Source organism: Malus domestica, chromosome 01, assembly GCF_042453785.1.
Source record: "Malus domestica chromosome 01, GDT2T_hap1".
NCBI classification, from domain to species: Eukaryota; Viridiplantae; Streptophyta; class Magnoliopsida; order Rosales; family Rosaceae; genus Malus; species Malus domestica.
Window position 1 is genome coordinate 32,136,648 of NC_091661.1, and position 25,011 is coordinate 32,161,658.

A 25,011-nucleotide genomic window follows, 5' to 3' on the forward strand; every position below is an offset into this window, starting at 1 on the left:
ATTTCATGTCCACAGCTTCTCCGCCGCATGGGTGTTGCAATCAACACAGATTGAGCCCAACATATTTGTTCGATATTTATTAGCAATTAAAATGAAAATCGAGGTTTGCGTACAAGAATATCCTTAAAATATAAATTATTTGTAAAATTATTAAAGAGATGGGTCAAATGCCCACTTTTCAACAATACCGATATTGTCGTATTAACTTGGTAAACATGCACAATCCGTCATGCTTGGGTTTATCACCAAATGTCTCGTATTAGTTTGAGTGAAATTAAGGTATTTAAACTCTTATTTTCTCATAGATACAGTCGATGTATGACATTTCTATATCATTTTGGGAGGCGACTGTTCAATGTAAAAGGTGTGTGGCTTCAACGTTTCTCATAACTCCTAAAAAATTCCTTCTTATCTTGCGTAAGTAATGGACAAGGAAGGAAGATTCTTCATGTTCCCATATAGTTAGAAGAGGTTCGGGAGAGTTCCTCCTTAATCTATAAATATGTGTGTATCCTTTGTAAGAATTCATACTTGAATGGAAATCAGCTCTTTGTATTAACTTCTTTTGTTAATCCTTGTTTGAGTCATCTTTGCAGCGATGCGCTTACTATGATCACCTGTGCTTTCAAATATATGTTGGGGTAAAATTCCTTAACCTCCTTTGTTTAACAATTGAAAAAATTAACATCAATTTCTTTGATGAGATAATAACGAGTCTATATGTATATACGTTAGAGAACTCAAATGCTGCAGTGGGAGATACGGCGATTGGACAATATTATGATGACATTTCAAAAATAAACCAGGGATAGAGTTATTATCATAGAAAAACTAGTAGACGTTGCATCAGACACATAAAAAAATTTCCAGTATAGGGGTTCAGGGAAGAAACATCTAATAGCCAATGTACGTACCATATATAGTCCCACTTATTTGTAGTCAATACAAGAAGCTTCTTAGCATTGACTGGGTCCATGTTGAAATTTCCTCATAAAAAGATATTAAAATTTGAAATAAATAATCACGATTGATTAAATTTCTGCAACTTCATTGATTTGGACTAGTCATTTGAATATTAATACAAGTTGGCCCTGGTGATTGAAAACTATATGATTCTGGACCAGTATCGACCTGGTCTGGCACTTGAACAAGACATTTCAAGACAATAAGTTGCATAAATTTAATCAATCGAGATTATTAATTTCAAATTTTAATATCTTTTTATGAGGAAATTTCAACATGACCCTAGTCAATGCTAAGAAGCTTCTTGTATTGACTACAAATAAGTGGGGCTATACATATGGTACGCACATTTTGGAACATAGTTCTATATAAAAATTGTTAGCACGGAGGCATTCCTTGCGGCGGAGGTAAAATTTGCGCTCCTAGGTCCTTTCCATTTTTCACTATGAACGTCATGACTAGGCCCCATGACATATGTCGATCAGTATGACAGTGCATAAACCAAACTCCTACACACAAGGACAACACAAGAACAATTTATCATATGATCTAATTATCATTCATTAATATAACTAATTAAGGGCGGTTAATTACTAGAGATGATGAACATCTTCATTAATTACGTACCAGGATTGTCTGCTTTGAATCTAATGGTAGTCCAACCATTTTTAGGGACAGCGATGGTGTTCTGAAGAGGAGGATCGACAAGATTATACGTCAAAGGGTCCTTTTCCTTGTCAAAATTCCCAAACCCCCATCCCACAACGTAGAAACTGAATCCATGGAGATGCATCGGATGGTCATCTCCATCCACTATATTTGTCCCCTGAAACACAATCTCAACCATTGAGTTGTACTCCAGTATCTTCACCTCTGTCGATCGTTTCGCCGGGAGTAGGTACAACGGCAAGTGCTGAGCTGTAAAATTAAATAGCAAGGGCGGGAAATTTGGAAAGCGAGTTCCATATACCCCATTGACATGGTAATAGTAAGCTTGCAATATGTCAATGGTGGGGTTGACAAAGCTAATGTTGTTGACACTGGCGGCAATACGAGTCCCGTTTGGCGCAGCACATGAATTATTCGGGCAGGGTAGTAAGTTGACGGAGAGTGTAAAGAGCAAATGAGTTGTTATCTTGTGCGGCACGTCAATGGGGTGGTTTTTATCAGCCAAGCTTTTGAGTTTACCGGTAAAGTGAACCGATGCGTTGGTGTCGTTACGGGAAGGAATATTAGGCAAAGAAGTAGGAGATGAATTAGAATTTCCTTGGTATAGGAGTATGGCCGTGGTGGTTGTGTTGTCGTAGGGAACCCCAGCCCCGGCACTATAGGCTTTAGCAGCAATGTAGTAGTTGTTGGGAATTTGGTCCGCATTTAACAAGAGGTCAATGGTTTGGCCGGGAGATATGGTCACATAATCTGTTGAAAATGGCTTGGTGTAGCTAGCATCTGAGCCTACAACCGTGACTTTGTGATTGGCAATGGCAAAAAACATCATCTCTTGCACTACGGAGTTGATTAGTCTGAGCAGGTAGGTTTCGCCGGAAACAACTTTGAGCTTAAATGTGTCTGGTTTTGAGCAAGGATAGAGATCGCCTGGTTGACCATTGATGAGGAAAGCAGTTGAAGTATTTGCGTCCCCTCCGCTTTGAATCATTTCACTGTACAGTTGACCGATATCTTCCTTCCACCACTCTCCTACAATTTTCGAATCAACAATTTGCACAAAAATTAGGACCGTAATTTGGAAATGTTTATATAGAGATCACTATGCTCATAATGTCAGAAATCTTTTCATTAATGTTTGTGGAACTGAAGTTTGAATTGATTTGCATACCCAAGATGATTGGAAATTCAGCGTGAGGTTTGGGAAAAGGGTAAGTGGCTCCCTTCTTGGGGTATATGACTATAGCACCGTGGACGGTGGCTCGATCCCACTGGCTGTGAGCATGCCACCATAGAGTCCCTTCCTCTGAGGAAAATATAATGGTTTGGGTAAACCTGGCTCCTGGTTGGATAGGACACTGTGTGATGTAATCAGGACCGTCCGACCATGGATTCCTCGGTTGCTTAACTCCATGCCTGAAATAGATGGTTCAGAATTGTAGAATCATATCACACATTTATGTAAAAGCCAGATGAGATTACATGCACTGTATAAAGTTGATTAATTACCAGTGGATGGTAATGTTACGATTTCCCTTGTTATAGATATCCACCACGATAGTATCTCCAGCGTGAACATACATCGTTTGTCCAGGAAATTGGCCGTTTACAGTCAAGATGTTTTTTGTGCTACACAGTCGTTTGTATGGAGTTTCTTCCACCTAAAATTGATTTTTACAACAAACAGAAGATATCAATTCATTAATATCTTTGAAATCACTGATATATGTATATGCATTATAAGTTAATATACTATCACGGGAAAATGGAAGGGGATCATGTTTTAAATTATATTTTGTAAACCAAATTATATGACAATTGATGATTGGATTAATTTTTTAATAATTTAAAAGAAGGAATCCAACTATCAACTACCACATCATGTGATTTACAAAATATAATTTAAGTAAATGGTCTCTCGTGCAATTCATACACATGCATCAGAATTCAGAACTGAACTGGAGTTAATTACCACAAAAGTGTAACGAGGAGGCGAAGCTTGGCAATGGAAGTTGCCAACAGTAGACAATAACAAGCCCACTACAAGTTTCAAGCTAATTAAAATCTTCATGCGGATCGACGACGGCATTCTTTTCCTATGTCTTTAACAGATGCAGTTCGCATGATGAGTTGAGGATGGATATATATAAGGTTTTTATTATAAATAGTCTTTAAAACTTAAAAGAGATGAATAAAGATTTAGTTTGACTAATTAGTGATTACTCATTAATAAATCAGGACGGCAAAAATTCCCTTGCTTACCCGGCTCCTTCACCTACCTGTCCCTAATTTGAGCTTCAGTAAGTCTGGAGAGGCAGACGGGTTTATTTTGAGCGCAGCAGTGCATTGTTATAATTATGCATTCCATGAGTAATTTGGGTATTTCATTTCTGGAGAACCTAAAAGTTGGATCCAAGCTAAACGCATCAGAGGATAGATCGATCCCGAGTAGTTAACAGAATTATGACGAAAGGACCACATCAATTTGCGACACACATTTTTAATGATTACATTGGTCAATTTTTAATTTTAAAGACCATCTTAATTGAGCGAGTTAATTTCAGATAAAAACTCATAAATATATATATATATATATATATTATATAATAGAGATAAAAGCACAGAAGCCGATTGTATGTAATCGAAAATTAATTAATTTACTGGTGAAGTTTAAAGCTAACAGTGAATGCAACGCTAATTACTGTTCTAAAAATCCTGCCTAGGCGTTAGACGGCTGACTATCATCCAGATAATCTCTAAACGTTTGAAAATTTGAAAATGACACCTAGACCTACTTAGGCATCCGCTTAACCTACCGACATGTCTAGACACCCGTATAGATCGTAACTCTTACTTATACAAAAAATTAATAACTTTCATTTTGTATTTTATTTTGTTCAATAAAATGTAAGAGATTTGTTGAATACTAGGATGATCAATCATTATATACTTGTTCCCTATATTTTTAATATGTTATAGAATTTTATAATCTATATGTCATTTTATTTTGTAATTTATGTATTCCAATATAAATAGACACTTATTATATACGATATATAATAAATTCACTTAAATCCGCCTAGGCCTCAACCCGCCTCCCGACTAGTGTCTAGCATATTTTAGAACATTAATGCTAAGTAAGAAGTGTTCATGAAACGCTGTGCTTCATATCGTCACTAATTTGGTATCCAAATATTCAGAGGGAGGGTGAAAGGATCTAAAACTAAGAAGGTAGCTAGCACTCCTCCTCCTTCCACCTCCCTCAATCCTCCATCTCATGCCAAAATCGCGATTACTAAATAATTAATCATATAATGGGTAATTTTATTTGAATTCATATAACCTCTTTATACTCAACTTACTTTCTACACCCATATTATTTGTAACTAAACTATTAATATATCTTTAAACCCTACACTCACAAACTCAATTCAACACCCATTTAAAAATAAAACTCAAAATCAAAGCATATGTTCTCTCCTCTCACATTCTCTCCTTCCCACAAGTCCATCGTCTTCCCTGTTAATTCTTCATGATTTAACATAAATCGAAATTAATAAGAATTGGCGAGAGTTAATTTATCGTTTAGGTTTACAGGAGAATGGCATAAAGCCATCCTTTATGCAATTACCATGTTGGAAAAGCTTGATCTTCTGAGGCTAAGTAAAGGAGTGGGTGATGACCTGCAGGTTGTAAAAGCTTGATAACACCTTTTTTGGTCAGTTTCTGATGCTTTCAGGAGCAATAAGAAATTCAAGGCTATGGGACGGGAAGATTGACCAGTCCAACTTGATTTGGACTAGTTAGTACTCAACTGCCGTAGGACTAATGAATATCTATACAAGTAGTGGAAATACGACCAAAGTTAGCGGTTTGAATCTGGTGCTGCTGCGATAAGGCTACGGCGTTGAATCATCCATAATATAATTATTTTTGTAGCTTTTTTTCTACCTTTCTATTTCTTATTAGTAAGAAAGGTCAAGTTTCACCTAATTAATAGTCTAATCAGAATTCCTTCATTTAAAATCTTAAAAATGAACGTTTTGTTGGCCATCTGTTGCTACTTGCTAGTCAGCTATTCCATGCCACCTTACAAAACCCAAAAGGTGTTTTCTTTATTCCTCCCCCCTCCCCACCAACCCCCAGTACTTTTCGTTTCATGCCGTCACAGATTTTTTGGTTTCACGGCTGTCACAGACAATTTACTTTGCTTCTACTTTTATATTTCTGGTGCTTAGAGCTTCAAGGAATTAATTTGCATAAATTAACACTCAATGAAGATCGATCTTATATGTCCAAATTAAACCTGATAACGAAATTTGACGAATTAACACAACATGCAGATTGCAGCATGTTAAGTTAACTGCGATGCGAGCTTTGGGATCAACCCAAAACAAAAATAGTAACAAGGGAAGGTCAATTGTTGTGGGCATGGAGTAAGGTGATGAGTCAACAAAAAAAGTGAACCACAAATCCAATAAAAACTTCTCGCGTGTTAAAATGGTTGAAAGATAGAACGATGGTTGACTCTTTCATATTAAGGGATTATAATCACTTTCTTTTTTGGTAACATAAGAGGGTGGATACCTCCAAAACTAGCTCTTATTACATATAGTTCGAGTTCTAGGAACTCACATCATATTATCAAATAACCGAGTTCCAATTCAGTCTGGAAGATTATAAAAAAATGATACCCAAGATCCATTTTATAATTCTCACTAGCAATTTCATCTACCATCATATTCTTCTCCCGGTAGATATGCACTAACTCGCATTCGGCTATGCGTGTTACAAGTTGTCTGCAATGATTAATGATGTTGACAAGAGGATGAAAGCTAGTATCAGTCATATTATTAATTAAATTAACCACTAAAATTGAATCAATCTTCACCCATAATTTTGAAATGCTCTTGTCGACTATAAGTTGCAGTCCAAAATATGGCCCCCAAATTTCAACATCAACCACCAGCCCTTTTGTCCAAGTGGACAAATAACCCGCTAAGCCAATCATCCATGTTCTCTCTAAAAACTCCTCTGCACGTTTTTTGTTTTTTCCAGTAGCATTGATTGGAGAAGCGTCATTTTAAAGACCGCATTGAAATTTTAAAGATGTAGAGGGCGTTAAATAGGAGCAGGCTACTATTTTGCGATTTTTATTTATTTTTTTATTTTTTTTTAAACAAGCCACAGCCCGCTCTGAACAAAAATTAAGAAAAAAGGGTCTCTTAGCCGGATACGGGGTTGTTTTTCCTCAAAGCGTCACAGATTGCTCCTTTAAAATTTTATTTTTTTAAGTTATTAACTTTTTAGTACACATGTCCCATGAGTGCCACCAGTATTCCGGTCAAATTGAAAAATCTCTCATAGAATAGAAGCAGCATTACAAGTTCTACACAATTCTACCATTCGCAAACGGTATTGGTAAATGTTACAAGTACAAAAAGATAAATTTCTTTTTCATAAAGATGAAAAGAGTTTACTTATACAATAATATGCTCAAACTCAATACTCCAGTTATTCATCCATCCCTATACTAATTTTCTCATCCCTTGTTTTCTTACAATATACCTAAAGTTATGCCATGTCTACGTATCAACCCGATCTTCATGACGTCCACAATCTGAAACAGATGAAGGAGCTGCAACGCTCTTTCCTTTGCCATCCAAAGATGCCCCTGTTGGACCCATGTCCACACTTTCCTTTGGTTTTGGTTTCTGTAAAACTTGGAGCTGATTCTGCAGTATCTGTACAAGAAAAGCAGTTACTAAGCACGAGAAAATGGGGGTAACGACCACAAATCAAAACAGAAGTGATTCATCTTCTCTTTAATAATACCCCTATCTGGGCCTGAAGAAACTTTTTCTGGGCCTCCAGCTGAGAAGCTGTCAGATTTTGATCGCTGCTCAGCCTCCCCCCATAGGCCACATTGGCGCCAGGAACAAACATGTAAGGTGGAAACTGAGAGAAGGACAAGTTTGCAGCTCCAGCAGGGGTTGCAAGCTGAGGCCGTGATTGTCCACTAGACGCTTCTCCACTAGATTCAGTATTAGGGGAGTCAGCCGTATGTCTTTGAACCTGAGGAAGTGCCGCATATCCAGGAGACCTACACACAAGAGGGCGTAGTTTGTAAGACTCTAGTACGCAGCATTCTATGGCAGTGCAACATATCCAAATCATATGTATCAAGCACACACTCTCACAAGCAACCTGGGAACAAACTAAAATACAATGGGAACATATGACCTCTCCACCAATAAAAATGTAAACGTTAACTTGGGGATAAATGTGTCATTACCATACTAGTCTGTTTGCAGAAGCATATACATGAGACTTCTCATATATTGATGCAGCAGCAGCAGCAGCTCGGAGCCTGGCTTCATGTTGGCTCACACTATCACCAGCAACTCCAGCACCCTGAGCCATTGTGCCTGTCCCTGTTCCCAATTAAAATCATCAGTTAACTCACATTTTACACTGAACAAAAGATCAGAGTCCCATATGATCAAAAATATATTATATGAAAGAAAAAAAAGAGCGACCATGAAACATGAAATCCAACTGGCATTTTATTGGTGCCTTCATTTTTCATTTCCTTCTATAATAATCTTTCATGGATGAAGGAAAAGGAAGTGTAAGTATATAACCACAAAGTTCTGAAATTAAAAACAACAAAGTGCCCTTTCTTTAATGACCACATATCAGACCTTACGTTGTCACACAGAAATTAAAAGACAAAACAACAATTGCAATGCTCAGAAGTTTACCCTGTTGATGAGCATCTGACTGTGAGCCCCTATGCCCGCCAGCTGTACCTGTCCCACTGTCAGGAGGTACAACTAGAGCCCTGCAAGTAGGGCAGGTATGCTGTCGCTCTAACCATGATCGAAGGCAAGACACATGAAAAAGGTGTCCACATAATAGTTTCTTGGCTGTTGTCATCTCTTCACGGCAAATGATACAAGTTGCGTCACTTCTGCATAACCATCATAAACAACTAAGACTCCAATATGCAGAATTTGATGATTACAAAATAAAACACTTGAAACTAATGAGACTTTAAACTTACGCATTAAGCTCTTCAGGCGTAGCATCTGGGAATCGATCATTCATGTTTGATGTGAGCTTTCGATAACGAATGTAATCAGCAATGCGAAGCTTAAAGTTCCTAAATGTTTCATAAAGCTCACGTATCAAGTGCAGTGGCACACCATAGTACCTGGGATGGGACAAAACTTCACGTCAATCAAGATAAGAATAACCTCAGCTTATGCTAGTCAACAAGCAAAAATCTCCACATGCTTAAATTTATAGGATTTCTGCCCAATTATTGTCTCATATTCTAACATTTCAGGTCCACAGCTTCTCCATCACTTGGGAGCCAAACATGTTGCATTCAACACATGTCAAGCCCAACACATTCTCATAATGGTGTCTTTAGCAAAAAATTGAGTGTACAGCTATTTATCTAAACCAAAATATAAACAGAATACTCACGTGAAAATCGCGAGGAAGAAGCACAAATACATAGACAAATGAAGCAAGTCCCGAATAAGTTCCAAGTAGAACGTGTAGACAGGCTTCTTCTCCCACTGTCCCTCCTTAAGCATGTCAGTTACATAGAAAACATATTTCACAAACGTTGACACTGTTGTTGTTGCTAGTATCATGTACCTGGATACAGAATCATGGACATTGTTAAAATGAGAAAGACTGAAGAATGCAGAAATTCATTACTTATCCATATTATTGGCTTTTATATCTAAGGCTTTCCCTTTCCGTATAATCCCATCACAACTATTAGTTCTCCCTTATTGCATTTCGTACTCGACATAAATCATTCAATGGATCATCATATCATCTGCCCTATCAACCACTTTCCACGACCACACAATAGACTTGCTCAACTCATTTCCAATATAATGAAGCTAAATGCAATATTAATTATCAGATAAAAAGATGCTAAAGTTATCAAATTTTGATCAAATAAAATGTAGGATGTTCCAAAATGAAAACAAATAGAATAATTAAGATGGATCACTTACTCGAATGAAAAGAAGAGGGAAACCGAGGCCTTTTGTGTCCTTATCAAGTTGCTAACAGAACTGTACAAAAAGAGACTATCTAGAACAAGCAAGAAACCCAAAAAGGAGACAATCCGAACATGAGACAGCATGGGCACGGAAGGAGTAGTCTCGATGTACTCAACCCTCTTCTGAGCCAACCAATGCAAAGCCTTGATCAACAAGAGAGTAGTAACCATAGCAAGAAACGAGACCGAAAAGTCCTGCCTGAATATAGTGATGGCAAAGAGGATTTCCATGACTTCCCGCCACGATTGCTCGTTAAGCCTCTCCACCTCGGCTTCCCGGAGTGATCCAAGGAAGATCTTTTTAGTCAATTGCCACATAGTACACATAATGACCAGACCCATGTTGAGAAGCAACACCAAGCTGATCTTCGACGTCGACAAATACACCATTGCCGGATAAAACTGACCTCTACTACTAAATGCATGATAAACAATCGCTAGGGTTGCTACCAAACTAATCCCCGCATAGGTTTGCAGCTTCATCATTTTCCTCAAACCTAATCGATTAAGGTTGCTGTTACGGGACAACAATCGACAACTTCTTGATGCGCTTTTTCCAAACCGATTCAAATTTAAGAACGTTACAGTGCCATCGAGTTGAGACCTAGAATTTCAAACAACACAAATGAAATCCCAATCAAATCAAATGAGCCCTAAATCCGAAGCACTATTAAAATTAAAAATTGGAAAGCAATTTTAAGAAAGTAAATATTAATTTCATCTTATCAAATGAGAATTCATAGAAAAATTGAAGCAACTGAGAGTACCTGTGAAGTTCGCTCTGTTGAAATTTCGGGTTTTCTGGTGTTTCTTCTCCTTCCGTCCGTCTTTTATTTTCTCAGAAAATTAAAAAAAAAGAAAAGAAAAGAAAAAGAAAAGCTGTCAGGCCAATTAAAAAATGAAAACAAAAATGATGTAGGTCTACCCAATGGGGAAATGCCACGTGGTGAAGGACCCAAACTAAACCCAATCCGAGTTTATTTTTCTGACCCGACTTAAATCCGAGCCCGTCAAATATTAGGAACGGGCCGAGTTCGAGAGAGCCTGGCCCTACAGAGCGCGAGAGAGGGAGGAGAGGGAGAGAGGGAGAGAAATGGCGACGGCGGTGAAGAGCGTTGCGAAGGCAATCAGAGAGAGAGGTCTCCGCAGCTACTTAAAGGAGCTCAAGGAGGATGGCTTCTTGTATGTTCTATCTCCATCTTTTGCTTTACGAATTGATTTATTTGTTTTTTTTTGTTAATATAATGCTTTTGGAGATGTCAAAGATCTCAAATTTGCTCGTTGGATGTATGTGATTGGATGCCAAGAGCATCGTTGGTATTTTGCTTATTGCAAGTAATGTTTCTGAATCCAATCTGTCCTCCTTGGCACCTGTTAAATAAAAGACAAATCAATGTGGGATGGCAACTTTAGATTTTGAATTTTCGATTTGGGGTTTTCTTATTTTTGCTGCATTGAAGAAAGAAATAATTTTCGGAAGTCCGAAAATTTGAAGAGGTGCTGAAACAAACAGCTCTTGAGCTGGGTGGGTTGAGAAAATTTTGTTGGTCTGTTCTCTGATGTTAAATCTGTTGGCTTGGTAGGAAAATGTAGGAAGGAAAACAGATTCGAAGCTAAAACTTTTGTCCAAATGCTTTACTATTTGGCGCTCAGGGACGATATCTTATGTTATAATTACTGTTTTGGAGCACTTTCTGATGTCCAGGGTTCACTGAGACGTCTTTTGGTAGCTCGTTGAATGGCTCTTAAATTGCTTTTTTGGGTTTCGTATCCTATATCTTTATACCGTGCTGACTGTTTATACCGTTCCAAATCTTGCAGAAATTGTATTTTCGATGGAAACCTTACGTAAGTCACATTACTTCCCCTTTACTTGATATCCTTAACAAACAAGCATAATGCATGTTTACATGATATTTAGAGTGTTCTTATTTTGAGTACAGATCTTGCATGTTAAAATTTATATGCCATGTTATTCGAAGAGAACATAAAAGTTAAAACATTGAATTGTGACCAGTAGGCTAGTTGCTACTTGGATGCTGCAAAAAGCAACAGCCCCATAAGGATAAGTTATTCATAATTCTGGGAGTCTGATATAGTTAACAATTTCTCTCTTGTAAAGAAAATGAACATTCGAATGAGGGATTACTTTTGCTTCTTTGTGGTTTTCATTTTTTAATTGTGTTAGTCATCTTTGTTTCTTTAGCATATCTAGCAAATTTTTGTTTGATGCTGTAGGCAAACTAAGATCCACAATATTGGGGCAAGGCTTGTAGGTGTTGATAACATTGGCAATAAATATTATGAGAAGCTTGACGCTCAATATGGTTAGTGTTTTCTTCATTCCCCACCTTCTGATGCCTTTCTTACTATAGCATAAAAATATTCTTTACTGCATTGCACTGGAGTTATGACATTGGTGTCGATTATCATTTCCAAGAACAAGCCATATTCAAATCATGATACAAATCTTAATCTCATGGATCTTTTCAAATCTTATTTCCATATTCCTAAGGTTTGGAAGAAGGTAAAGAAATAATTTTAGTTTCCTAGGAAGTGTGCAAATTCCTCTTCCCCGTGGTAAAATGGTTCGACTCTTTTGTAGGCTGAACAAATTTTGACAAAGGTCCCGTATTTCTTTATAAGAATGCAAGGAAATTAATGGTGCTAGCCTGCTAGCGGGTTTTTGTGCAATTGGACAATTCGTATTAGATGCTTACATGCCTTGGTACATAAAATTTCACCACATCCATGTGAGTTACAGCCATGAGTTAGATATAACAACTGTTCTAATTTTCCTCTTTGATGCATTGGGAAGATGCCATTCTTCAAAGTTATGCGTTGCTTCGAGGTTATTGTGGTATGAATGCTCACAGCTAACAATTGACCAGAGGGATTTTACAGGAAGACACAGATGGGTTGAATATGCAGAGAAGAGTCGCTACAACGCTTCTCAAGTACCACCAGAATGGCATGGTTGGCTGCACTACATAACTGATCATACAGGAGATGAGGCCAGTCCTGCTTCCCTTTGAAATATTTGATCGTGTATGCTGTGAAAATCTTGTTACATGTAGCTAACAAACAATGAATTCTTGTTGCAGCTTTTGATGCTAAAACCAAAGAGGTATGGCATTGAACACAAAGAAAATTTCACTGGGGAGGGTGATGAGTTTATTTACCATTCCAAGGGCCACAGCCTCAATCCAGGGCAGAGAGACTGGACCAGGTACCAACCTTGGGAACCAACCAAGAAGGAGTGAGTTGTTTCTGTGGCACGTACGTGCTCAAACTTGAAAAGATTTGGCACTATTGTGCCGTGTATTCGGTTAATAAATGGCTTGTACTTGTGTTAGCTGTGAATCTTTTGGAATGCTTGCTGTGTGGAGAACAGTCCTAAAAACTTCATAGTTCAATGAAATGCTGGTATTTTGATTTGTTGGGTGAATAATATCAGTTCAAAAGGGTTGTGTTTCACGGTAGGAGTAGTAGCAATGTGCACTGAGCACTGCTAGTGCTAATTGGTGTTGTTCTCGAGTGCTGAAATGTCCGTTGCTGAGCGAAACAGATACATAAAAAAAACATACATGAAAAAGTAGGTGGATTACACATTGATTTGGGTTATGGCAATACCGAAACATACATGTACGGGATGATTAGGAGTGTCGCTTGTGACATACGCGATCCTTATCACTCTCAGTTTTCCTTGTACCGATTCATGACCTCTCCGATAATTTCAAATAAGTAGGCGTGGCAAAAAGATTTGCGTGAATTGATGGGAGTGGAAGCCTGGAAGGGACTGGTAAGTGGAGAGCATGAGCTCTTACTCTCCATGCGTCGGCCTAACAAGCTAGTGAAGGAGAAGCTTACAAGTCGACAGACACTGCCGCACTGTCTGCTACATTCCGCGTCATGCTTTTCTAATACCATGCATTTGCAATCATGTTCAAAATCTTGTGCCAAATTTTTACCCAAAATACTAGATAAATAAAAGAACAACTAATAAAAATGATTTAAAAATTTTGAGTTTTAACAATAAAAACAAAATAAAATGTAAAGTAAATAGTACAATATTAATTTTTTAGTGTAAAAATATGATTTTTCATTAAAATAAACAGTAACGGAAACTTTTCGTTAAAATTCTCATAAATAAACAGAAAAAACCTTGTGCCAAATTTGTCATGGAAAATTACTAAAAAGTAAGAGCGTAAGGTAAGCTAATTAATCACGACTTCTCTTAACCTATAAAAGTGGGATTTAAAATTAAAAATAATTAGACAAAAGAAAGCCTTCGCAGCAAAGCAACCTCCATTCTCTGTTTCTGCTCGAGTCAGGTTTTGAGTCACGAGTCACGAGTCACGACTCAGTTCTGCATGACCACTGCAACTGCATTTGGACTCACCTAACTAACAACATACGAACCTTTTTATTTGCGACTTCTTCTCATCTCCCTTGCCAGTTTCGATAACCTTCCCCATCGATCTCCACGTGACCCTGAAAAACCAAACCAAAAAAAGCTCCTAAATTTCGTTTGGTATTCTTTCATACGCCGACAGCAACCTCCATTCAATTCAATTTCTGGGGACCTCTTTGGTGTGGTGAGCTGCAGGCAGCAATGGCGTCGGATCCTGAGAAGCCCGCGCTCTCTTCTCTCGCAAAGGTTTCATTTTTCTGCCCTCAATTTTGATTATTTTGCACTTTTTGTAATTTCCTTCTCTCTTTGTGTTTATGGAACAAATTACGAGTCGTTCAGCTGAATTAAAACAAATCTCAGAAGATTATTTGGATTTTATACTGTTTAATTCTGTTGGAAGAACAAAGCTTTAAGGCCTCGTTTGATAAAACTGAAAATTTGTATAATTTGGTTTTGTGAGTTGGGATTTTGTTACTTTTGGTATTGGTGTTTTATTAAAGATTAGTTCAATTCCAGTTTGATGCCTGACAAGGTGTAGGAAAATGACAAGGATTTTGTCTTCTTCATCGTCACTAGTGTTCGATTCTACCTATGAAAGTTCTTGGTTCCTTTTACATTTTAACATGTGTGTTCTGTTTGATTCCGTTGAGAATTAAGAACATTAACTTGTGTCGCTTGATAACAAAACCGGCTTGAGTTTGATTGTTTGTTTTAGATATCTGCCCCGTTCGGAGTTGTTAGCGCATTGCCATTTTTCAGGTGCGGAAGTCTTCAGGTGAAATCGGCGACACACAGGAGCCACTTCTTAATGGGGTTCACAATTCAGAAAACTATTCTCTTATTGCCGCAATCCTACCGTGAGTATTTTTTCGGTTTTATCTGTTTTATTCTTCTGTTTAGACTGAAAATTTGACAGATAATCACATTATTCTGGCTTTACACTGCTCCTTGATGATTTCAGATTTCTATTCCCAGCTCTCGGAGGACTACTATATGGCTATGATATTGGTGCAACGTCATGTGCTACAATCTCCGTAGAGGTATACATGAGCTATTAATCATAAAGCGCGTTCTTCGTACTTTATTTGTAACTGCTGATTCACTTAGAACATACTCAATGCAGTCGGCCACATTAAGCGGAGTATCATGGTACAACTTATCATCTGTGGAAATTGGTCTCATAGTAAGTTTATAAGTAATCTTCCTTGCTGTCACTGAAAACTCTACGAATGTTTTTTCTTTTTAGTTATGCCAGCTCCTTGTGCATCTTTCTTTGGCTTCAGAGAAGATTAATGTATCTAATTGGTACCTGTTTCATTTGCAGACCAGTGGCTCATTATATGGGGCGTTGATTGGATCTTTGATGGCCTTTAACATTGCTGACTTCTTAGGTGGGGTTTTCACCTTTTTCTAATACATTCCAAATTATACAAGTAAAACTGATGAAGTCTTCCACTACTGATGAAGTTTGAATGGTTAATATGTATAAAGGAAGAAGGAGGGAGTTGATTTTGGCTGCTTTATTGTATCTTCTTGGAGCTCTAGTTACAGCAGTAGCACCCGACTTGCCTGTTATGGTGATTGGACGCTTGGTATATGGTATAGGAATTGGACTGGTAATGAATAGAATGCTTTTTTTTTTTTTCAATGCAAAGCTATACTTAGCTCCTTCTATGAAACTGGAGATGTATAAATTTTCAATTTCTTCTCTTTTAGGCAATGCATGCTGCTCCAATGTATATTGCTGAGACAGCTCCTAGTGCTATACGGGGTCGCCTAATATCGCTCAAAGAGTTCTTCATTGTACTTGGGATGGTTGTAAGTTCTTCTACATTCCATCTGAGAGTCTATGATTTTTTTTTTTTTCTGCCGTGATATGCAATGAAGCCAACTAAAAGCTGTCTTCAAGTTTGCTCCTCTTTTTTGTAGCTTATTCTTTAAAAGTTTTATCTTACTATTTTTTTGTATATTCACGAAGGCCAGCAAATCATAAGCACTTGAATTTTGTGCAGGCAGGTTATGGAATTGGTAGCCTTTTAGTTGACATAGTAGCTGGTTGGCGCTATATGTATGGAGTTAGTGCCCCTTTGGCAATAATTATGGGTATTGGAATGTGGTGGCTACCAGCATCACCTAGATGGATCCTTCTGTGTGCCATACAGGGGAGAGGAAGTATGCATGAATTAAAAGAGACTGCAATCAGTTGCTTGTGCCGGCTTAGGGGTAGAGCCATTGGTGATTCAGCTCCTGAACAAGTAGATGAGATGCTGGCTGAGCTTGCTTATGTTGGTGAGGAGAAAGAAGCTACATTAGGGGAGATGTTTCATGGAAAATGCTTGAAGGCCCTTGTGATTGGTGGTGGATTAGTCTTGTTCCAACAGGTAGTTTCAGTTGGGAAAGGAATATGATATGATGTAATCTGTTGAAATCTTTGGCTTATACATAGCATCTCTATACTATGACAGATTACAGGGCAACCAAGTGTGCTGTACTATGCTGCATCGATTTTTCAGGTACCCTGCTAATTTAGATCTGGGGTACAGATTGGACATTGGTTGAAAAGATTATCCCTTACAAGGGTGTCGTAGGAAAATGTCTCTCACCATAACCCATATAATATAATAGAGTGCAGGATTCTCTGAAGCGTCTGATGCAACACGGGTCTCAATTTTACTTGGCGCTTTCAAGGTATTTCCAAATGACATGCCATGCTATTTATCCGGACGTGGTTTAAAAACTTTTCTGTTTTTTGCCTGCTGAAAAGTGTTCATCTGTTTCCGTTGAAGAATTCGACTCTCTAAACACATATGTCTGACTCTTATCTTTTTCTTGTAGTTGATAATGACTGGAGCAGCTGTTCTTCTTGTTGATAGACTCGGGAGAAGACCTCTACTACTAGGAGGTGTTACGGGGATGGTAAGGCTTCTTTTGGGTTGATGTTTTCATTTTTATTCACTTTTCGTATATTATAAGACTAGAACCAACTATCTTTGAGCGTTTGAGTACCATGAAGAATTTATGTACTTTGTTCATATGACAGGTCATCTCGTTATTCCTTTTGGGATCATATTACCTTTTCTTTGATAATGCACCGGTTGCGGCTGTAGTTGCTCTGCTGCTGTATGTTGGGTGTTATCAGGTAATCAGAAGTTGTATACCGTATATTTTGTTCTTTTTAGATAGGTTTTTAGTTCTGTAGTGTAACCCATGGAAACTTGTTGTGCAGATATCTTTTGGTCCCATTGGTTGGCTAATGATATCAGAAATATTCCCCTTACGGTTAAGGGGGCGAGGACTGAGTATAGCAGTGCTTGTGAATTTTGCTGCAAATGCGCTGGTGACATTTGCATTTTCTCCTCTAAAGGTACTTAAGATTACCGGCTGTGTTATTTCTTTTGGAATTTTGTTAATTAAATTGTCTTTGGGAATGTTCGTTCTTGTATCGTGTCGTGAGTGAGATAATTACGAATGTTGACGTTGATTGAAACAGGCATTGCTGGGAGCTGGAATATTGTTTTATGGATTTGGAGCAATAGCAGTGGCATCTCTAGTTTTCATTTTCTTCATCGTCCCAGAGACCAAGGGGCTTACTCTTGAGGAAATTGAGGCCAAGTGCCTTTAGGCCATCTGAACTTCTGGACTTCTGGACTCCTGGTGTTGCAAGTTGCAACCAAACATTAGTCATAAAAGTTGAGAAACCAATCTTCATCTATGTTATATATTATAGTTCACCTAAATAGCATGTTGTATAAATAATATTATTGTAACATATACTAGCATATGCCCCTGCATTTTGCGTATGTTGACATTTTTTTTTTTTTGTTTTTTAAATGGGAAGTGTGTAATCATTTATAAAAATGAGAGAATTAATGGTGGTGGAAATTTGTTGCCAATGAGGAAGATACCTACTATGTTTGCATGGCTTTTTTTATTTTTTTTTATTTTTTTATTTTAAGGGACAATTTATGGCAAGCCACGGTTATGCATCCTTTTCGGAGATCGAAAAGAATCACAAAGGCATTTCAGCCTTCATCTGGTCACAAATAGTGGGTTTCCTACTATGTTTACATGGCTCTGAGGGTGAAGTAAAAAGAGCAAAATTCATGCTGCATGTAATTATTAAACTGTCTATAATTTTTATTTTTCTTCAGTTTTAAAGAGAGGGTTATCACTTAGTACAACGGTTTGGTAGTATTTAAGAAATTTTTGGGTGTCCTTAGCAGCAACCAAATTTGAAACTTGTGTGGGCCCTGGGGTCAGCCCAAAAACCTTTTATTGTATTGGACTGGGCTTACTAAGAAGACCCGATCCACATCAGCCGTCGTAACTCGTACAACAACTTTGACAAAAAGTATATTTTCCTTTCAAGTTGAAGCAGTTGGCGGTGGCTAGGGTTTAGTGAGAGAGAGGAGAGATGGCGAAGTTCAATGAGGTGCAGAAGAGGAGGAGAGCGCAGAAAGCGGAGAAGAAGAGATCGGTTCACGGCGATCCAACCACCGGGAAGCTCCACAACAAGCCCCAACCCCTCTCCATCTCCGGCAAGCGCAAGCGCAAGCTCTTGAAAAAATGGCGCCGAGTACGCTTTCCTCTCAATACTAATTTTAAATTTGTATTCGTTTTTGTTGCCCCTTGATTACTCACTCCGTCAAAATCTAACTTAATTACTGTATCTGTATGTATTTGTTGCTATAATTCGTTAATTTTTGTGTACAAAAAAAAAAAAATTGTTTTCAGGATCAGAACGAGGCTGTGAAGAAGGGACTTATAACTATGCAAGATGTCGAAATGGCTGCTGCCGATGCTGATGGTAACTCCTCCTCTCAATCTCTCCGTTGAATTTTTAATCTTTCGTCGACAATGTCTTACTTGATTTTCGGATTCATGCGCGACTATTGCTATTACATACTCAAGCTCCAAAATCATGATTAATTAACTCGTTGTACACCAAATTAAACAACGCATTGTTAGTTAACTTGCTTCTGTTAAACTCAATGGAGTTTGTACCAAGAAGCTGACATAAGGTCCTTTGTTTGTAGAAGTAGAAGAATCTAGAGACACCAAGACTTCTTCTTCAAAGTTTCCCATGAAGAAGAAGAGTCTCAAGATCAAACAACTAAAAGGCAAAGGTAAGTTTTACTTTGATATTCTCGCTTCTCTTCCCTTCATACGTTGTTATGTTCGTTTTACCGTCGTGATCTTAGCGAGTGCTCATATTTTTCTGGTTTTCTTGATGGACAGGTAAGAAGAAAGGAAAATCTCCTAAGGCGGCTGCTGCTGCCACCCCCGAAGCTTCTGTGGATGCAATGCTAGAGTAGATTACTTGTGTCTAGCTTATGACACAACTTGTCAACGCTCTACTCAACCCCATCCCATTGTAATGCTTGTTTTTTTCTAATTGGAAATCGAATGAATTTTAGATCGAAACCTGCCACCTTGCTGCACTGTCCATTTCAAGCCAAAAGTTGTTGTTTACCAAGTTGGAACGGAATTTGTTGCACGATCAAATTCTCTGTTTCGATGAAATTCAGGTCTCGTATACTGGGCCTCGATTTACTGTAAATTACGACGACAGTAGACAAACCACCAAGAAAAGGAAAACAGGAGTACAAAAAGGTCACTGAATCTTTGAAAAAAGACATCAAATTCTCCAACTATCGATTTCCCTCGCTAATCGAGAGCTAAACTAGACACTGAGTGCTGGAGGAGAGTTACGAAAGGCAGGCATAGGCCATTGGAGCTGTTTATCTCTTAAACATTCCACAACTAGGAAGTATTCTGCTGTATGTATTCTGCAATGACCGGAGAGCTCTTCACCAATTCCCATATCTCGGCAGAATTCTTCAGCCAGTCGCGTTCCGTCACAGTGGATCATGTACAAACTCTGGTTTCTATACAAACTTTGGTGTAACTTTCGGACTGACCTCCTGGGAACTCATCTTTATTCTTTGATGGGATTACAAACAAAGGTGGATCCGTAAATTGTATTCGTTCGTACATCGATCAGTTTTTGTCGGTTACTGTTTGTATTTAATTTGAAATAAAAATATTTAAAATGATTTCTGATCACACGATATACGATGAACTGATATAATACACAGATCTCGGGGATTCTCACAAAGAGGATCCGTATTTAAAGTCCAAAATGAATATACTAGGATTTTTATAGAGCATAAAATATTTTAAAATGTTGATTGAATACCCATCAACTTTTATAAACTCATTTAAATCATAAATACTCCTAACTGAATACACCCTAAAAAAATAACAAAACTGTTATATTTACCATCTATTTGTATTATATTATTAATCGAAATGAGATCTACGTACATTGGTAAATCCTAACCTTATTAAAGAGATGATATAAATAAATAATAAATGTAACAACACTTTAAAAAAAACCATATTTACCTTACTAAAAAGAGGAAAAAGAAAGTAAATTACATATACAAGACTTCAGTCGTGGCATTTGGTTTGGCGAGCTTTATTAGGGCTCTCTAGGACTGGCACGACTGATTGATTTCACCTTCTCCTTCTTCGCTATTGTAATCTTGAAAGAGGTTTGAAGAATCAAGATTCACAGAGACACCCATAAACTGCAAAGATCAGCTCGCCTAAATTGATTTGAATTCAATTGGTTTCGCCCTGTAAATACAGATTAATACGGATTATTAATTAATTAATTCTCCGATTAATACCAGATTCCAGTGGTGTGGTGTGGTGTGGTTGGAATTAGGATGGGGACAAGGTCCCAGCAGCAACCAGGACGAGAGCGAGCAGGGCAGGACGACGACGAAATGGCCGGGGGTCAGTCCGTGTCGATGAGCGGCAGCGTGGGCTCACCCTCCAGCCGCAGTGAGCAGACCATGGCCACGCCCGCCGGCGACAACAGTTTTCTTCGATTGAACCATCCCGACGTTCACGGCGATGACGCTGGCTCCCAAGGCGCCGTTGGGTCAGTCGCTTCCCTCCCTCCCTTTTCCTTCTGCTTCAGGTCTTATTAGGGCACAGTAACGAATTATTTTGTTTATTTCTGTGTAATTATAAATATATTCATACGCTGCTCATTTTCTTGTTTGTCTAATTTTATTGGCTTGTATATAGTTTTATTTGTTTACTACTTTCGTTTTGATTATTATTTGAGTCCTCTGAATCTGTGATTATTTGCATCCACTGCATACATTCGTAGAATATGCAGCCACATTGTTTAGTTTCGGAGTCCTGATTTCGGCTCTCTCATCATCGATTAGATTGAGATAACTAGCGCTCTACTTTAGGCTAAATATATGGGAATGAAGAACCGAAATCAGGACGCTGAGTTGTGGACATGTTTGTAAAACATTTGTTTGACAATTGACATTGATTCATTTACAGCACTTGTTAAACTTTTTAGTTGCCCTAAATGATTATTGCTTTGAACAGTAGCAAGAAGAAGAAGCGAGGGCAACGAGCCGTGGCAGGTGATAAGAATGGAAGAGGACTACGCCAATTCAGCATGAAAGGTGCTTCATTGATCACTATCTTGTCTTATCTTATTTTCTCTTTACATCCTGTTTTGCCTTCCAAAAAGGTGGTTGAATTTAGCTGGCTATGAATTGCATTTAAGGGATGGACGTTGTTGTTATTTTCATCCATGCTTATACTTCTTCTCCCCTGATTTTCTGATTCTGTGTTGCTCGTGTCCAGTGTGCGAGAAAGTGGAGAGCAAAGGAAGAACCACTTATAATGAGGTTAGATGGTTTCAGTTTGACTGTTTGTGCATATTGTTCTTTTTCCTTTTGTGCCCTCTGAGTGCTCACTCCTGGTCCTATACAGCGAATGGATTATGTATTATATCAGGGAGCATTTCTTTCCCTTCAGTACTTGTTTGTGTGTTTAAACTGGTAGGGTTCATGCATATCTTGATCTAATAGGTCACTGAAGTAGGTTATTCTAGCATCCATCAAATCAAGGATTGATAATTAACAAATTTGGATTTTTCTCATCAAACAACCATTTGACGTGTGTGGCTGCCTATTTGGTGCTAAAGAAAGTTGATTCGCAGGCTACTGACTCTAGTGTTTCTCCTCTAACTACTGAGGTGTTCCTTACTCCTTAGTCCTTAGTCATAGGTGAGTGAATGACCTTGTTGTTACAGAGGGTGGTATAATCTCAGTGTCAGAGGTCAATTAAATTTCAACATCATCTGAAGCCATGCTGTGTAGTGGGAGTAATGTATCAAATGCTTTCTTGGGGAACAATGGTGCAAAAGTTGTTGGAGCAAAGGGACTCATTAGGCAATGTTGTTATCATTAATAGAGGGGTGCAATGTGATTTAAAATTGACATAACAGATAATAGAGTTTTCTCAAGATCCGCATGTAAATAAGTTCTGCTCCTAAGAGTTTGAAGTGCATTCCAGGTTGCAGATGAACTTGTAGCGGAGTTTGCTGACCCTAGCAATGCTGTTACATCCCCCGATCAGGTTTGATAACTAAGCTGATACATCTGCAGTCGTCTGGGAAAAAAAGGGGAATGAATTTGCTAACTTTTTCCTTTCTTGGGTTCAAATTTATTTAGCAGCAACAAGATGATGAGAAGAACATCAGGCGAAGGGTATATGATGCCCTGAATGTTCTTATGGCAATGGATATTATATCTAAAGATAAAAAAGAAATACAATGGAAGGGTTTGCCTCGTACAAGCCTGAATGATATTGAAGAACTGAAGGTCTGATTGCAGTCTATCTTTTGTCTCTTGTATATTAAGTGGTTTATTGTCTGTTGACCGTTGTAGACCCAAGTTTGAGATTATAAAACTAGTTATACATGTATTAAATGTAGACCGAGCGCATGGGATTGAGGAATAGGATCGAAAAGAAATCTGCATATCTGCAAGAGCTGGAGGAACAAGTAATGAATAGCTATTGTCCATTATTTCATGCTTCATGACTTTGGCTCGGTTGAGGTTTTTATATGTGCTTGACTTGACGACTATAATTACTAATGTTCTGTGAAAACATGTCTGAATGATAGGATGCACTGAACCATGTAGATCAGTGTCTGCACACACTTACTTCTTATCTCTTTTATCAGTACGTAGGTCTTCAAAATCTGATACAACGGAATGAGGAATTATACCACACTGGAGATGCGCCCAGTGGAGGCGTGGCATTACCTTTCATTCTTGTGCAGGCAAGTTTTCTTCTCAAGGTTTCCCTTGTTTCATGACCACATATTCTGAGAGTTAGTTTGGAAAGTAGTGCTTTTTTAGGTATGGTGCATGAAAACAAAATGGTTTGTATTTGATGGGTTGGTATAATTTGGTTGGTTGGTTGGTTGGTTTGGGATATGTGACATAACCTTCTGCTTGATACAAGATATACCATATTTTATACCAACTATAACTCTTCAATCCCGTTCTAAATAAGAACAAGCACATGATTCGCTTTACTTGACTAATTTGCTGTCAGAATCCTTTTTTACAAGTTTGTTGTTATCTGATTCTTGATTACTTCTGTTGTCACACACAGAATTCGGAACTTTCACCTGGAGATATCAGAAGTGCCTTATATTATCGTTTGGCGTTTGAGTTTTCCCTATAGAGTCTGAGTTGCTTTATCATGCCTTGTACTTATTATTTATCCATTTCTTTTATCCCTAGACTCGCCCTCATGCAACTGTTGAGGTGGAAATATCAGAAGATATGCAGCTGGTGCATTTTGACTTCAATAGGTAACTTTCATTCTTATATTGTTGCAAACAGAACGACATGATAGTTGGTAGTAACATGTATACACGATTGTCCGCTGGGGACATAAGTAGAGATAGTTAACACTAGTAGTATGGCACTTGAGCCCGAAGCACTGTTAATGGGTCAACTCTGTCTCTGTGTAATAGCTCAATAAAAAGTTTTTTCAATCGTTAAAGTTTTGCACTCATCATTTCGTTATGTTTTGATTGTATATCGTCTTGTTTTTGCAGCACCCCATTTGAGCTCCATGATGATAATTATGTTTTGAAGGCAATGAATTTTTGTAATAGGCAGCAGAGTGATGATGCGACACAAAACTTAACAGTAGATGGAGGCGAAGGTTGTAGCATGTCAGGGATGTATCAGCCACAGATCCCTCTTGCTTCAATGAACACACCAGTTAGAGCACCGCCCATGTCACCGCCCCGTCCCGGAATACTGAAATCACGTGTCAAGCATGAGCACCATGGACAATAGTGTTAGCATATGTGTATATTGTGGAGAGTAGTTTGCCGGAAGTGAATAGGTCATCCCGCACCCTCATGATTGTCGTTGGTAGATATTGCCATAAGTTGGATGTAGTTTAGGTTGCAAAGAAGCAGATGAGTCTTGGTTGGTTTGATATAACTCGGGAGGATGTTGGCTGTGGCAAATGAGTTGCTTTGCATTGCATGTCCAATATGTGCTATTGTAATTTGTATCCCATTCTTTTGCCAGTTTTACTGTTTTTAGGCCTCCGTTCCGTCGTAGTAGAATTCAAAGTGGACTGTGTATGTTGTCTGATGAGAATTGTTCACCTACAAGATTAGAATGATACGATTGATTCGACAGTTTCTTCTGTACTGCGTCTTACATTTTCGCAAGTTATTGTTCATCGTTGGTCCTTCAGCGTTCGAATGCTTGGTTTCATTCATGATATGATGGTGTCCAGGTAATACGTACGACATGAACGTTCTGTGTCACACGCATCTACTTACATGGGATGGGATGTGCAAAGTCATGAATCGTCAACCTCAAGGGCATCAGAGAATGAATCAGGAAAATTAGAAATATCGTGAGAGAGATAGACAGAATGAATTGGGAAGATTAACACACATTTGAAATCAGAAATAAATATAATTTCACTTCTGAGTAAGTTACTAGGTTGAATT

General features: G+C 38.2%; 5 protein-coding genes across 10 annotated transcripts; 3 read left to right on the top strand and 2 right to left on the bottom strand.

Moving 5' to 3' along the window:
* Positions 1-1,194: 1,194 nt before the first annotated feature.
* On the bottom strand, positions 1,195-3,850 carry LOC103426514 (laccase-15-like). The gene is made up of 5 exons (XM_008364599.4): positions 3,602-3,850; positions 3,139-3,290; positions 2,801-3,045; positions 1,591-2,661; positions 1,195-1,472 (listed from the first exon to the last, which is right to left on the bottom strand). Exons 1-5 carry the CDS (start codon positions 3,716-3,718, stop codon positions 1,342-1,344), a joined length of 1,716 nt encoding a protein of 571 aa, XP_008362821.1. The 5' UTR covers positions 3,719-3,850; the 3' UTR covers positions 1,195-1,341.
* Positions 3,851-6,967: 3,117 nt separating this feature from the next.
* LOC103426512 (ERAD-associated E3 ubiquitin-protein ligase HRD1B-like) lies at positions 6,968-10,672 on the bottom strand. The gene is made up of 8 exons (XM_008364598.4): positions 10,486-10,672; positions 9,672-10,322; positions 9,124-9,300; positions 8,696-8,845; positions 8,394-8,602; positions 7,925-8,063; positions 7,465-7,732; positions 6,968-7,373 (listed from the first exon to the last, which is right to left on the bottom strand). Exons 2-8 carry the CDS (start codon positions 10,202-10,204, stop codon positions 7,215-7,217), a joined length of 1,635 nt encoding a protein of 544 aa, XP_008362820.1. The 5' UTR covers positions 10,205-10,322; positions 10,486-10,672; the 3' UTR covers positions 6,968-7,214.
* Positions 10,673-10,763: 91 nt separating this feature from the next.
* Positions 10,764-13,155, top strand: LOC103426511 (probable NADH dehydrogenase [ubiquinone] 1 alpha subcomplex subunit 12). Its single transcript, XM_008364597.4, has 5 exons — positions 10,764-10,900; positions 11,540-11,566; positions 11,957-12,045; positions 12,623-12,732; positions 12,823-13,155. Exons 1-5 carry the CDS (start codon positions 10,812-10,814, stop codon positions 12,979-12,981), a joined length of 474 nt encoding a protein of 157 aa, XP_008362819.1. The 5' UTR covers positions 10,764-10,811; the 3' UTR covers positions 12,982-13,155.
* An 815-nt stretch (positions 13,156-13,970) lies between these two features.
* LOC103426510 (D-xylose-proton symporter-like 2) lies at positions 13,971-19,556 on the top strand. The gene is made up of 17 exons (XM_008364596.4): positions 13,971-14,378; positions 14,892-14,989; positions 15,094-15,172; positions 15,256-15,315; positions 15,457-15,523; positions 15,624-15,748; positions 15,849-15,950; positions 16,145-16,513; positions 16,598-16,645; positions 16,758-16,820; positions 16,968-17,048; positions 17,173-17,271; positions 17,359-17,496; positions 17,623-18,708; positions 18,867-18,939; positions 19,169-19,258; positions 19,371-19,556. The coding sequence occupies exons 1-14, from the start codon at positions 14,334-14,336 to the stop codon at positions 17,752-17,754; spliced, it is 1,506 nt and encodes a 501-aa protein (XP_008362818.1). The 5' UTR covers positions 13,971-14,333; the 3' UTR covers positions 17,755-18,708; positions 18,867-18,939; positions 19,169-19,258; positions 19,371-19,556.
* Positions 19,557-20,410: 854 nt separating this feature from the next.
* LOC103426508 (transcription factor-like protein DPB) lies at positions 20,411-24,690 on the top strand. Of its 6 annotated transcripts, none has more exons than XM_008364591.4 (9): positions 20,411-21,084; positions 21,552-21,631; positions 21,816-21,859; positions 22,530-22,592; positions 22,688-22,837; positions 22,951-23,019; positions 23,203-23,301; positions 23,771-23,841; positions 24,091-24,690. In XM_008364591.4, the coding sequence occupies exons 1-9, from the start codon at positions 20,867-20,869 to the stop codon at positions 24,335-24,337; spliced, it is 1,041 nt and encodes a 346-aa protein (XP_008362813.1). In that variant the 5' UTR covers positions 20,411-20,866; the 3' UTR covers positions 24,338-24,690. The 6 variants fall into 6 exon arrangements, with proteins under 6 accessions (XP_008362813.1, XP_008362815.1, XP_008362814.1 ...); XM_008364593.4 differs by having other exon boundaries at positions 22,691-22,837; XM_008364592.4 differs by having other exon boundaries at positions 20,576-21,084; positions 21,555-21,631.
* The last annotated feature ends 321 nt before the right edge of the window (positions 24,691-25,011 follow it).